General features: G+C 36.6%; 2 protein-coding genes across 2 annotated transcripts; one reads left to right on the top strand and one right to left on the bottom strand.

The window, feature by feature from the left end:
* Positions 1-245: 245 nt before the first annotated feature.
* On the top strand, positions 246-10,183 carry LOC129236115 (uncharacterized). The gene is made up of 4 exons (XM_054870322.1): positions 246-275; positions 5,297-5,599; positions 5,673-5,889; positions 9,996-10,183. The coding sequence occupies exons 1-4, from the start codon at positions 246-248 to the stop codon at positions 10,175-10,177; spliced, it is 732 nt and encodes a 243-aa protein (XP_054726297.1). The 3' UTR covers positions 10,178-10,183.
* A 2,075-nt stretch (positions 10,184-12,258) lies between these two features.
* On the bottom strand, positions 12,259-13,148 carry LOC129235539 (60S ribosomal protein L3-like). The gene has a single exon (XM_054869432.1). The coding sequence runs from the start codon at positions 13,109-13,111 to the stop codon at positions 12,374-12,376; it is 738 nt and encodes a 245-aa protein (XP_054725407.1). The 5' UTR covers positions 13,112-13,148; the 3' UTR covers positions 12,259-12,373.
* Between the last annotated feature and the right edge of the window lie 319 nt (positions 13,149-13,467).

Genomic DNA, 13,467 nt, shown 5'->3' with positions numbered 1-13,467 from the left:
TAAGCTTTAAAGAATAAAAGCAGGAAAAAAATCCTGTATATTTGTTCTCTTGTTATATTATTCTCATTTCCTCAGTGCCTCAATTCAAGTGAGCCAATAAACCAAGCGCAGCATTACAGCTGCTGAAGTTTTACTGCTTCGAAATGCCGTTGGATGCAATAATATTTTGATGGATGTTTATTTCCGAGGAAGGTGTAGTCTAATTCAAATGCGATTTTTTTAATAACTATTTTCTTCCAATAAAAATGATTGTCTCTATTCAAATGAACGGAACTGTAAGTACGCACGAGTATCTGCCAGATTTATATGTATGAATACACGTTCCACTTAAGGTAATTGTAATTTATTTGCTTTTAGAAAAGCAAAACGATATGAGATTTGAAGATAAAACACACAACTCTACTTATAAAAAAAAGCGTATTCGGCTCGTTCAACACAAGGTGGCTTTTCAAAGTTTACGGGATGCGCACGTATGTGCGTTATTATTTTTGTCATATCTTTACACATTTCTACAATATGTGTTGACATTACTAGCCATTTTAAAGTTGGCTTCCTGCTACTTATTCATCTTTCCTGAAAATAAAAAATCCCTGAAAGAATGGAGCTGTGCCAGGTTTGAGGAGATGAAAATCGCGGCGTTGGATGAGCTCAAGGCCACACTGAAAAACGCATATCTGAAATGATTCAAAAAGGCACTGGCGCGAAGAGGACAATGCCAGTATTTTATGTCTCAGCGGAGAAGCTTTCGTTGAAAGTGATGAATAAATAAATATTTTTCGCAAAGAAGGACAACTTTTTTTATCAAATTATTATTTATTATTATTATTCCGGGAAGGTGATGTTGACTGTTTTCTCCGATTACCAAGGCGTAGTGCACCATGAGTACCTTCCATCGGGCCAGGCAGTCAATAAAGAATATTATTTATCCATTTTGAAGCGTTTGAGAGATGCTGTACGTCGGAAACGGTCCGAAATGTGGAAAACAATTCTTGGATTTTGCATGGTTTTGCACACGCCATCGCACCGAGCTCAAATTGTGCTGGATTATTTGACCAAACACCAAGTAAATACGATCGTGCGAGCACCGCATTCACCTGATATGGCCCCGTGCGACTTTTTTTTGTTTCCCAAGTTGAAGTTACCACTTCGAGGAAGGAGATTTCAGTCGAAAGAGGAGTTCAAAGAGAATGCGACGAAGGAGCTGAAGGCCATCGCTTCGTCGGCCTACCAGGGGTGCATGCAGGACTGGGTTAACCGTTGACACATACATGTGTATTACTTCAGACCGAGTCATATTTTGAGGGAGATAAAATAAATTTGCCTGAAATTTAACTCTGTTTTGTTTTATTTAAACATTCCCGGTACTTTCTGATCATAGGGTATTTAGAAGCTTATACCTCAAATATTAATATGAATGCTTGTAGCATGGATTGTAAATCTATTACCAAAAACCACAAACCAAATTTGTTTAAAAACTAAAAATTTCAATTAAAAAATTAAAATTTACTTAAAAAATTTAAATTTAAAAACTTAAAATTGAAAATTTAAATCAAAAAGTTTTAAATTTTAATTTGAAACTTAGAATTTAGAAATTTGAAAAATTCATTAATTAAATTAAAAATCAGATATTGAAAATTGAATTATGTATAATAAATCAACACTCCACCTAATTACTGTAAACTCACTTGCATGTTAGTAGCCCTCTGCATTCTAGTAACCACTCGCTTTAGCACTGATATTTGATATTTCTTCCATCTGTTTGTGTACCTTTAGAAATAACTCTTTACTCCAGTTGCTTGTGAGGGCTTACATCAAATCTCGCTAACGCTCCAAAGTCTCTCATTATTTCACACTTTAACCATTTCGAATTACATAGCAAACCACCGTTTGCACAGCCTACACAAGACACTAACAATTTCCCCATTGCTCTCAGTAAGAGAACAAACTAATTGCAGGGCTTGTTGGAATTAAGTGAAAACAGCTGCTGCAGTAATAAATATTTTATTTAAATTACTAAATACATATGTATACACAATTGCTTAATTGGAACCCATTGTTGTCCCTCATATTCATATAGGCTTTCTTATATTTTTCTTTTATTTATTTCGAATTTCAAAGTTCTATATTGTATTATCTAGAAATGCGTACATTATTCCCAGTAATAAAATGTAAATTGAATAAAATTTCGTTTGTCAAAGAAACATAGAAATGCACATTCAAATGCCTTGCAAAATGCCGTCGGCTATTAGTCAATTTGATTTCATACAGAAGCCAAAAACGGTGCAGAGCCAATGTACTAAGAGAGAGAATTCACTGTAATCAGCTCTTTAAGAACTTCCCCGCTATCGAGCTTGGAGCGGTGAAAAAGTCTTCGCTGTTAGACTTCATTTTTGGAAATTCACACTATTTGTGGCTCGTGGGATTTGTCTATAGCAGCAAACAGAAGAAATTATATATAATATATGTACATACGTTATTAATAAAAATGGAACGATACACGCTTAAACAACGCATTGAAATTATTATTATTTTAAAATTCACTATAAAAATGGTGAAAATTTGACAGAGATGGTTTGTAAAACTCGAACATTTTCGGGTTATCGAGAAGCTCCTTGTCAGACCGCAATACAGAAATTGGTGAAAAAATTCGAGCTGTTGGGACAACTTAGTGATGTGAAGAATAAAACCCGTGCACGTCGCTCAAAAACAGCCGAAAATATTGCTGTTGTAGCGGAAAGTGTTGAGGAAAACCCAGGTTCGTTAACTCCTTGTCGTTCTTTGGAACTAGGCATTCCACAAACATCACTACACTGTATTTTGCATAAAGATTTGGGTCTTAAGGCTTATAAAGTCCAGTTAATACAAGAACTCAAGCCGGCTGATCATCAACATGTCGTGTCTTTGCGGGTTAGGTCATGGAAATGCATGAAAATGATCCGGAATTCCATCGAAAAAATCATCTTGAGTGATGAGGCCCATTTCCATTTCCACCTCGGTGGCTTCGTCAACAAGCAAAATTGTCGGATCTGGGGCTCAGAAAATCCAAGAGTTATTGTTGAAAAGCCTCTCTATCCTCAACGTGTGACTGTTTGGTGCGGTTTATGGTCCGGCAGAGTCATTGGACCTTACTTTTTCGAAAATGAAGCTGGAGCAACAGTTACGGTGAATGAATTGCGCTATCGAGAGATGATTAACTTTTTTATAGCCGGAATTAGATGGTATTGATCTGGACAACGTTTATTTTCAACAAGACGGCACTACGTGCCGCACAAACAGCGAAACCATTGATCTTTTACGGAAAACCGAACGAACACAATCCAAAATGTTACGAAATATAACAAATGCTGGTTGGTTTATTCCCAATGAAGCCATACATCGTGACTTAAACGTAGACACTATCCAAGAAACAATCACAAAATGTAGCACTAAGCATATACAGCGACTGTCAGTCCACCAAAACGAAGAAATGCGTAAAATAGCACCGGCAGAAAATATCAAACGAAGATTAAAGCGACACACACCGACTGATCTAACTATAAGATTTACAGTGTAATCACAAAAAACAATAATAATAATAACAGATTCTTCTTACATTGGTAAAAGAACATAATAGACCCTAATTGTACAAAAATTACATATTGTTAATATATAACAGACTGTAATAAATAAAGGGGAGATAAAAAAAAAAAAAAAAAAAAATAGGAAAACCCTTTATTAACAAGCCAATCACTGAACTTTTACAAACCTGTAATTTCTGATCCTTTTACCTATTTTGTTCGTTATATTTGTATTATTAAGGTGCCTGACGTCACACTTTCCGAATTCCGAAAAATAAATGAACGGTTTTGGGGAAAACGCCAACTTCTGTATTCAATTCGCCTTGTCATATAGCAAAGCGACTTATTGGGAAATTTTTGGCAATTTTTTTTTAATGTTAATAATTTTTTATCAAAGCATACGAGGGGTGCCTTTTATATGTCGGGATTAGAGAACAAAAACAAATTTTAATCATCGAAAATCACTTTATTGTTTTTCAAAATATTCTCCATGAAGATCTATACACTTTTGCATGCGTTTGAACCAATTGTCGAAGCACTTTGGCACTCTGAATGAGGTACCTCCAAAACATGCATTCTGAATGCCGCAACCGCTTCTTCTGGTGTCAAAAAACGTTGACCTCTCAGTTTGTTTTTTACGTACGGGAATAAAAAGAAGTCATTCGGTGCCAAGTCAGGACTATACGGCGGATGACCCACTAGTTCGATGTTATGGGTGCTCAAAAATGCAGTTGTTTGAGCCGATGTGTGAGAGCTCGCATTGTCCTGATGAAGAGTGATACGTCTTTGGCGATTGGTTTTCCTAATTTCTTGGAAGACAACTGGCAAACAAATGGTTGTGTACCACTCAGAATTTACTGTTCTGCATTGTTCTAGTGGTACGGTTGCGACATGTCCAGTTTTTCCGAAAAAACAGGCGACCATTTGCTTGGAAGTGCTTCGTGCGCGAACAACTTTTGTTGGATTTGGCTCATCTTGAAACACCCATACAGTCGACTGCTGTTTACTTTCGGGCTCATACGCGTAAATCCATGATTCATCACCTGTCACGATGTCATAGACGTGTTTCGAAGCCCCGCGATCGTATTTTTTGAGCATTTCCTTCGACCAATCGACACGTGCCTTTTTTTGAGCGATTGACAAATTGTGTGGGATCCAACGCGAACAAATTTTTTTGACAATGAAATGTTTATGCAATTTTGAATGTATGCTGGTCCCACTAATGCCTAAGATTGTCTCAATCTCACGATAGGTTACATGACGATCTTGCAATATCAGTTCGCGCACAGCATCAATGGTTTTCGGAACAACAACTGATTTTGGACGATCTTCACGAAATTCGTCTTGGAGTGAACTACGACCACGATTGAATTCACCATACCATCGATAAACACTGGTCCTTGATGGAGCTTCATCGCCAAAAAATGAATTAAGTTCATCCATGCAATGTTGCTGAGTTAATCCACGTCGAAAGTTGTAAAAAATAATCACACGAAAATGTTCACGATTTAATTCCATTTTTGGACCAAGATGAATCTTTTAAGTTACTGTAAACAACACAAATAGCGCTGGTATTTCAAAACGTTTTGAGTGCGTAAAAGCCAAAAAATGTCAAACTTTGCGATACAGCTGTCAGTTGCCAGATTGCAACACCAGGGTTGCCAAATCCCGAAATATAAAAGGCACCCCTCGTATAAACAAATAAAACTCAATAATTAATTGTTACTTTCACCTTCTAGAAAGCAAACATCTTTGCTAGCATAGACAAAGGTTCCATGAATACTGTGGATCCAGAAAGCTTTAACTTTATCAAGAATGCCACTAAATTAATGAAAGAGGTTTTAAGCGAACATAGCGATCTTCGCAAATTCGTACCACACATTGAGTCCGTCGAACATATATTTCTATCCAGTACTATCGATATGTTTAATGAGAACCGAGATGGTAGACTTGATGGTATTTGTGTACTAAATCATGGCGATTTTCATGCAAAAAATATAATGGTGCAAAATGTGGATGGCAAACTGAAAGATCTCATGCTGGTAAGCGTTGATAAATTACAATTTTTTTAATCAAATAACATTTTTATCCACTCCACTCCACACCTCACTCCAGCTCGACTATCAGATTAGCATATTTGGTTCGCCAGCTATTGATCTACACTATGCCTTCATCATGATGTTCAGTCCAGAAATGCGGCGAGAGCAATTTGACGAATTGTTGTATTATTACATAACGAATTTGCAGGAGACTCTACGCAAAGCAGAGTACAAGGGACGTATTCCGACCAATGTGGAATTTCGACAAGAACTGCAGAAGCGCAGATATTGGGGTAAGTGGGGAATCAACTTAACAGTGGGAGCATCCTAAAAGAGATAACTTATTTTTTTTATTTATAATAATATTATTATGCAAAAAACATAGTGTTTTCTAATAGCGATCGCCCCTCGGCAGAAAAGCTCCTCATAAAAATCCATCTGCCGTTCAGAGGCAGCGTAACATCACGTTTGTAGAAAACATCAAGACGCACAATGGCGTCAAAGAGGGTGATGGCGGCGAATCGTGCATACTACGCTAACATTGAAATTGAAATTTGAAAAGGTCGAGCGAAGGAGCACCAGGAGATTTGGTGACTCCTAAAACACTCAGGCTAAAAAGCCTGAAGGAGGGAAGGAGAAAAGTATCAGAGAGAGAGAGATAGGAAAGAATAGAGACAGAGAAAGAGATAGTTAGTATTGCGAGAATTTTCCAGATTCTTTGGTAAATCTTTAAATAACCTCCAGTTTTAGAGAACGAATATTACTCATTCTCATGACATCGGAACCCAAAACTCGTAGCCGTGCTCTAGCAAAGCCAAGACACTCACAGAGGAAGTACACAGGGCTATCCGCCTCCTTCAAGCATGACCAGCATGGGTTGTGTCCTGTAATGATACCGACCATCAACTCAACGTCTTTCCTTTCAGGTTTTAGAAGAAAGTTTGACAGTTTTCTATTCGGACTTGTCACAAAACACTTTGCAGTTGTGCAGCGTTCTAGACCGGACCATCGCCATGGCTCCTGCGGAACTGATTCCGGTTATTGGCTCTGGCTCCTGTGGGGGCACCGCTGATCCACGTTTGGCCAATTCGTCGGCGATTTCGTTTTCTTGAACACCGGACTACACTAACATACATACAAGTAAATCTCCTGAAGCCAAGATTCCTCTCTCACGTAGGTGAAAACTCGCTATTTTCGCTCATTCAGACTCATGAATCTTGCAGACAAGGAATGCCTAAGAATCTTTGAGCGCCAAATATTGCGAAAATTATTAGGTCAAATACGCGGGGAGATTGTTTTTTTTTTTTTGGTGGGTGAGGTAGGCTTCAAAATGCCTTACAGCGACCGTCGTCTATTGCGTCATGTGGTGTGGCCACTAAAACAATGCCTGCTCTTCTTCTGAGAAGACTCCATTCCCGGAACTACTGTCTGCATTACTTCGGGAGGGTTCAGAGCGACGTAGTATTCTATTCACCCACGTCTAAGTCCACCATCTTATAGCCAGATTCGTGCTGGCTCGTCTTCTTGTGTCTCCGCCTGTGAGGCTACGCTTTGTTGTACTCTCTAGCGCTGGATCGTCTTGAATGGAGAAAGATTGCCGAGTCAGTGGGCTGTAACGCTAATAGATGATGATGAATGAATCTGTTTAAGGTCCAAACTCAAAAAACTGTCAACAAGGTACTATTCATTACGCGAGTTTAGATTATTGAGATGAAGATTTTTAGTACAAGAAATTGAGTATCGGTATTAGAGTTTGAAAATGGGATGGAACGCACACAGTCGCACAATTTTAGGAGCTACAGTTGTTTGAGCTTAAACTTGCTTTGCAAAGTTCCGTAAGATTTCTAAGGGTAGGTTAGACTGGGATTCAGTGATTAGCTCAGTATTAAATACAAGTCTATTCTAAGTGATCCATTTCTTTATCATTTGTGGCAGTGGAAATACTTTTACTGGAAGTAAGAAGGACTGCGTCGTCAGCAAAAGTAGCTAGCATCGTATGTTCTCTTTCAGGTGCTGGGAGATCAGTTGAAAATAATGTATACAACAGTGGTCTTAGCACATTGTCTGGGGAATTCCGGCTCTTATCTTCCTCCCATCATTGACCTTGACATAGAAGTATCATTCAGTAATATAACTTTTTAGAATTTGACAGTAACCATTCTAACTTTCCGAAAAGAGCGTTGTACCAGACCTTCTCGCACGCCTTTTCTATGTCAAGATAAACTCCACTGCAAAACTTCTTATTGTCAAGGTCAGATAATATTTTATGCGTGACTAGGTGAATTTTCTGGACAGTTGAATGCTTGCCTCTAAATCCAAATTGATGGTCAGGAATCGCTTTTTGTTGTGAAGTATTGGCCTTACTCTGTCGATTAATAAATTTTCAAATACTTTGTACATTGCTGGCAATAAGCTTATGGGTCTACATGATGATGGAATAGTAGAATTTTTTCCTGGTTTATGTATAGCTATGACTTCCGCTATTTTCCTTAGTCTGGGAAAGTTTTACAGTCGTAGCAGACTGTTGTAGAGAATTCGGAGATACTGAAGTCTTTTTAAAGGTAGCTCCCTTAAGAGGACGCCGGTTATCTGATCGTAGTCTGGAGCTTTATTCTTCTCTATTTTAGTTTTACTGCAGTGACATAATTGAACGAGTAATTAGAGGCCCATTTTTCTCATTAATTGGAAGCATTCAAGCAATCTCTGTGGAAAATCAAATTAATTTCTTGCAAACACGCTTTTACACAAAAAACTAAAATTCGCAATATATGAAACGGGAAATATACAGGCATGTTCTAAAAATCGCGCGATTTCAATTCGGATCCGAAATGGCAATTCGTACGATTTTGTTTTGGGTGTTCTGTAATTCGTCCGATTTCATTTAAATTCGAATTTAAGTTCGAAACAGCCGAAACAGCGAAAGGTAGTGAAGATAATAAATGTTTGTTGCGCACTACATAACATATGTAGGAGTAATCAAATAGATGACATTGAAACAGAAGGCGTATTAGAAAACAAACCAATTGATGGGAAATTGCTGAAAATGAGGAAAACAGTAGTTTATATAGTGTTGGCAGAAATATAAGAGACTCTATTGCTAGAAATTTAATATTATGAAACATAAAATTTATTCATATTAAAAGTAAATATATACATAACAGTTCAATAAGATTATTTTATATTTATTTTTTAGTCTCTATCTCAAGCATTTTAATTTTAATTTTAACTGTTTCATGTTGCAACTGCTCCATTTTGAGGTAATGTCTTTGCTTTTGCTCTATACTTTGAGTCTTCATGCGATTTTGCTCTGCCAGCTATTCAGCACGACAAAGTCGTCAAATCTCTTCCCTTTAATCTTCCTGCGATTTTGCAATCTTGTGTTGGTTTTCGCAAATGTTATCTAAAGTGGTGGATATTTTCTCCATACAAGTAGATTGCGTTGCCATACACGTCTGAAGGCTATCCTGCGTTGACACTCGTATTCTTTTTGCAGCTCTCGGGGTAGCCACCGCTTCCCTACTTGTTTGGGGACGTTCTTCCTCAGATTCGATAGCGCTATTGTCCCAAAGCTTCTAGAATGGTTTATGCCCTTAACGGCTGCAAAAATTCCACAAGTTCTTGCAACACATTCTTCGTTGCAAGTCAGTACATGCTTATTAAAGGGTCCACCTCCTGTTGTCCTCGATTCTAGATTGTTATGGGCAACCTTTTTCCGAATGCACCCCTTCCAGTCAGAGAATATCTTGAAAAAAGACAACTCAAGAATATTTATTTTAATATTTGACTAAATACTTACTTTTTTCCATCCATTAACATCTTTTTGGGGCGGCTCTTCTGCATTTAGCAGCGTCGTACGCTCTTTCCACTTTTCCTCAACAGCAACTCTGTCGCCCTTCGAAAAATTCTTCGCCAAATCTGGATGAAATTCCATAAACTCGACTAAAATTAGCTCTTGCTTGGAGTTTTTGTGTTTTCCCCTAAAAGTTTTTGAATAAGTTTTAAATATTTTAAATAAACACTTTTATTTAAATAAATATATCAGTTATTTTGAGTAAATACTCACATTTTGATAAATTTATTTCAACAAACAGTTTATAAGAATGCCACAAACCGCTAACGTTTAAGTTGCCGAAAATTTAACTCGAAAATTTTAACGATTTCGATTTCCAGAACAGGGTGACAAAACGATTTGCTGATATTCGAAAAAAAAAACGAAAACGGAACGATTTACAGGACATGTCAAACGATTTGAAAACGGAAAATGCGAAAATATCGCCCGAAAACGATTTGCAGAACATGCCATAAATTTAGTTTCAAATGCTATATTTTAATTCTTTCCACACAATTTTTCAATAGCTTTCCATTTAGAATTACTCATAAAAACTTTTTTTATTCGCAGGACTCTTCTTACTTTTATCCTTTTTGGCTTTCAAATACACATTTGCTGATAAAAAAAGCGATGTTGCCAAACTGATTGAAAATGCGGAGGCACAGAAGAACCAACTACGAGATCCAAAGCTGCTGAATGAGCTAAGAGAGCTTTTGCCAAGATTTTTACACAACGGCTACTTTGAGTATTAAAATTATAAAAAATTTGATTGCACGTTAATTGTTGTTGTTGCTAATAGTGCTATTACTTTTGTGCTTGGAAGTGTTAAAAATGTGGATTTATTTACCAAATAAAATCACGAAAGAATAAAAACAAACAGAAACGAAGCTTAAATATTTTATACACAGCCATTCTTTTATAATAAGAAGCAAATGAGCTTCCGAAATCAACCACTGCTTAAATTTAAACTAAGCGAATTGGACGCAAAAGGCAGTAGATAAGATAACCAGGTGATAAAAAGAAATGCACGCCGGGGCGAATAAAGTGGCGAATAAAGTTGAGTAGCAGTAAACAAACAAACAATTTTTGTTTGCTGTCGTTAAACTAAGTATTATAATTATTTCACAAATTCTCGAAATTGTTGAGTCGAAGAAAGGAAGAAGAGAAAATGTTTTGAACCTAGAGAACAATGACGCGGCATTCAGTTAACGGAATATTTTAAGAAAGCATACAAATTTGTATAAAAAATCATGTCTTCAATATGGAAAAATCAATTAATTATTGGATTTAAATTTGAGCTATATTTTGTATAACTTTTCCCTCCTTGGCTTCCCTTTTATGAGCGTATTTTCAAAAGCCATTGTACAACTGCTCACGTAATAAATCTAGGAAGAGTCAACAAATATGTAGGTATGCATGTATACTAACTGTTTATAACTAATAACAATATTATCATTGAGATGATGGATGTCAATGTCTGGCAACTGCTGTCAACTATTTTGATTTAATTGCAGCATTAAATCCCCAAGCATAGATTTTGCCGTGTTTGTTACCTTCTAAGTATTCAGATTTATATACTCGCACATACATACATACATTCATACATACATAGATACATTCAGAGATATGGAATAATATTATGTATGACGTGAATGATTTTCTAATGACTTCTAAGCCTTCTCACACCTCTGTATGTATGTGTGTATGTGCGTACGCGCGCACAATGGGAAACATTCATCTATTGTTGATTAGTTTTGGGCAAATATATCCCATTATTTCTGAATAATTGCTGGCTGCAAAATAACTGAAATTGACTTATGCCTCACAAATACCAAATATCAATTAATGCCTCATATTTAAATATAAGCGCTTTATAAAGGGTGGTTAAATTTTAAGGGCCGGTGTTGATTTTGAATCAAATACAATTTTTTTAGGAAATTATTGTCATTTCTCCTTATTAAGCTAATATTGGTATGGCTCAATTACGTATGGAACAAAATATAGGCCTCGGCGGCACACCTCCATCCGATGGTCCAAATTTTCGATGACGCTGACGCATAATTGAGGTTCTATGCCGTTAATGTGCCGAATTATCTCATCCTTTAGCTCTTAAATTGTTGCAGGCTTATCGACGTACTATACACCTTTTCTTTCAAATAACCCCAAAGAAAGAAGTCCAACTGTGTCGTTGACGTTTAGGTGTGGTTCACATTCAACATCGGCCCTTAAAATTTAACCACCCTTTATTATAATCAAAAATTAAAAATGCAAGTTCCAAGTAAATAATGAAAAATTTAAGGTTAAAAGTAAAAGTAAAATTTCAAATTAATAGAACCTAAAATTTAAATAGAAGAACCCAAAATCTGCTCAAGTCTTAATATAAAACCTCACACCTTGAACCTTAAATCTAATACGAAAAGCAAAAACACAATTCAAATCAGAATTAAAAATCAAAAGTTAAAAGCAATTTTAATTAAAAAATTAAGAATTCAAAATTTAAAGCCAAAAATTTCAATTAAAACATTTGAAATTTAAAATTTTAAATGAAAAACTTAAAATTGAAAATTCCAAACTAAACATTTACAATTTTTTTTTTTTACTAAAACTTTTTATTTGCACCACAATCAATGTGGTATTGTAGACGTGGATAATACAATCTACAGACACCAATGCTCTTTTAAGCACTGGCCGAAGTGGTGGCAGCACCAGCAGCGGCGGCAGCCTCCTCCTTGAGACGGTCCTTCTTGAGTGGGCCCATGAATGCCAACTTGTCGGCTGGGGTCTGGAAACGACCATGACGCATCTTTGACGATGTGTCGATGAACTTGAGTTTGATTTGTTCCAAAGCAGAACGCTTAGTATGCTTCAATAGCGACTTGCGCAATGTGAGCACGCGCTTCTTGGAGCCAATGCAGCAACCCTTCAATATGACGAAATCATTGGTGACTTCACCATAATGGGGGAAACCACGTCTTGCGTGGTAATTTCTTTGTGTGCCAACGAGCAGTGACACCCTTGAAACCTTTACCCTTGGTAACACCAACACAATCAATCATCTCATCCTGTCCAAAGACATTGCTGACCTGCACGGGTTTTTCCAAGTTTTCACGCACCCATTTAACTTTATCTTCAATGCAGCCACCGTTCAATTGGATTTCCATGATGTGTGCCTTCTTTTGGCGAATCTGCGAGTGTGCAATAACACGGATGACTTTGCAGTAACGGAGCATTTTGCGGAAGTCATTTTCAATACTCTTCTTGCCCAAGTCAACTTCCCATTTCTTGCTGGCCTTGGTGAAAGCCTTCTTCTTGGATTTGTACCAGTTCTTGTAGAAGCGACGACGACACTCTTCTGACAAATGCTGAACCCATACATTTACAAGAGCCCGAAGACCATAAGGTGTTTCAATGCAACCTACAGCACCAACAACAATCATTGGTGGAGTTTCCAACACGGTTACGGCTTCAACAACCTCTTTCTTATTGATTTTGGATCTAGGTCGATCGGCTTCACGTACAATGTGAGTCATACCAGCTTTGTAGCCAATGAAGCAGGTTAAATGTACTGGCTTGCTTGGGTCATCCTTGGGGAAGGCCTTAACTTTACCGCGGTGATGGCAAGACCTCTTCTTGGGGTAAAATGCCTTAGAGCCATGGCGTGGCGCGGAGAATTTACGATGAGACATTTTTCAGAAAGTTTTCAGACTGCTCTGCTCTCATCAAGCGATGATGAAGGAAAGGAAATTAAAACTTAGAGTTTAATTAAATTGATCATCAGATACTGAAATTTAAGCATGTGTAATAAATCAAAAAAAAAAATATAATTCCAAATTTGAAAGCTAAAAATTTGAATTAAAAAATTAAAAAAAAAAATTAAAAACTTTATATTAAAAATTAAAAAATTAAAAATTTAAAATTGAAAATTCACAACTAAAAATTAAAAATTTAAATTAAAACGTAGAGTTTTCAAATTTGAAAAGTAAATTTATTAAATTAAAAATTAAATTGAAAATCAGATACTAAAAATTGAAATATGTATGTG

This window comes from Anastrepha obliqua, chromosome 1 (genome assembly GCF_027943255.1).
Source record: "Anastrepha obliqua isolate idAnaObli1 chromosome 1, idAnaObli1_1.0, whole genome shotgun sequence".
NCBI lineage: Eukaryota > Metazoa > Arthropoda > Insecta > Diptera > Tephritidae > Anastrepha > Anastrepha obliqua.
The sequence above is the reverse complement of the archived record's forward strand: the minus strand, read 5'-3'. Positions and strand labels throughout refer to the sequence as shown.

What these genes read in the sequence shown, in the direction of transcription:
- LOC129236115 (XM_054870322.1), top strand. Translation starts at nt 246, where the DNA reads ATGATTGTCTCTATTCAAATGAACGGAACT. An exon ending in AACTGAAAGATCTCATGCTG is followed by an intron (nt 5,600 to 5,672) that starts GTAAGCGTTGAT and finishes ACCTCACTCCAG; the next exon opens with CTCGACTATCAGATTAGCAT. An exon ending in GCAGAAGCGCAGATATTGGG is followed by an intron (nt 5,890 to 9,995) that starts GTAAGTGGGGAA and finishes TTTTATTCGCAG; the next exon opens with GACTCTTCTTACTTTTATCC.
- LOC129235539 (XM_054869432.1), bottom strand. Translation starts at nt 13,111, where the DNA reads ATGTCTCATCGTAAATTCTCCGCGCCACGCCATGGCTCTAAGGCATTT.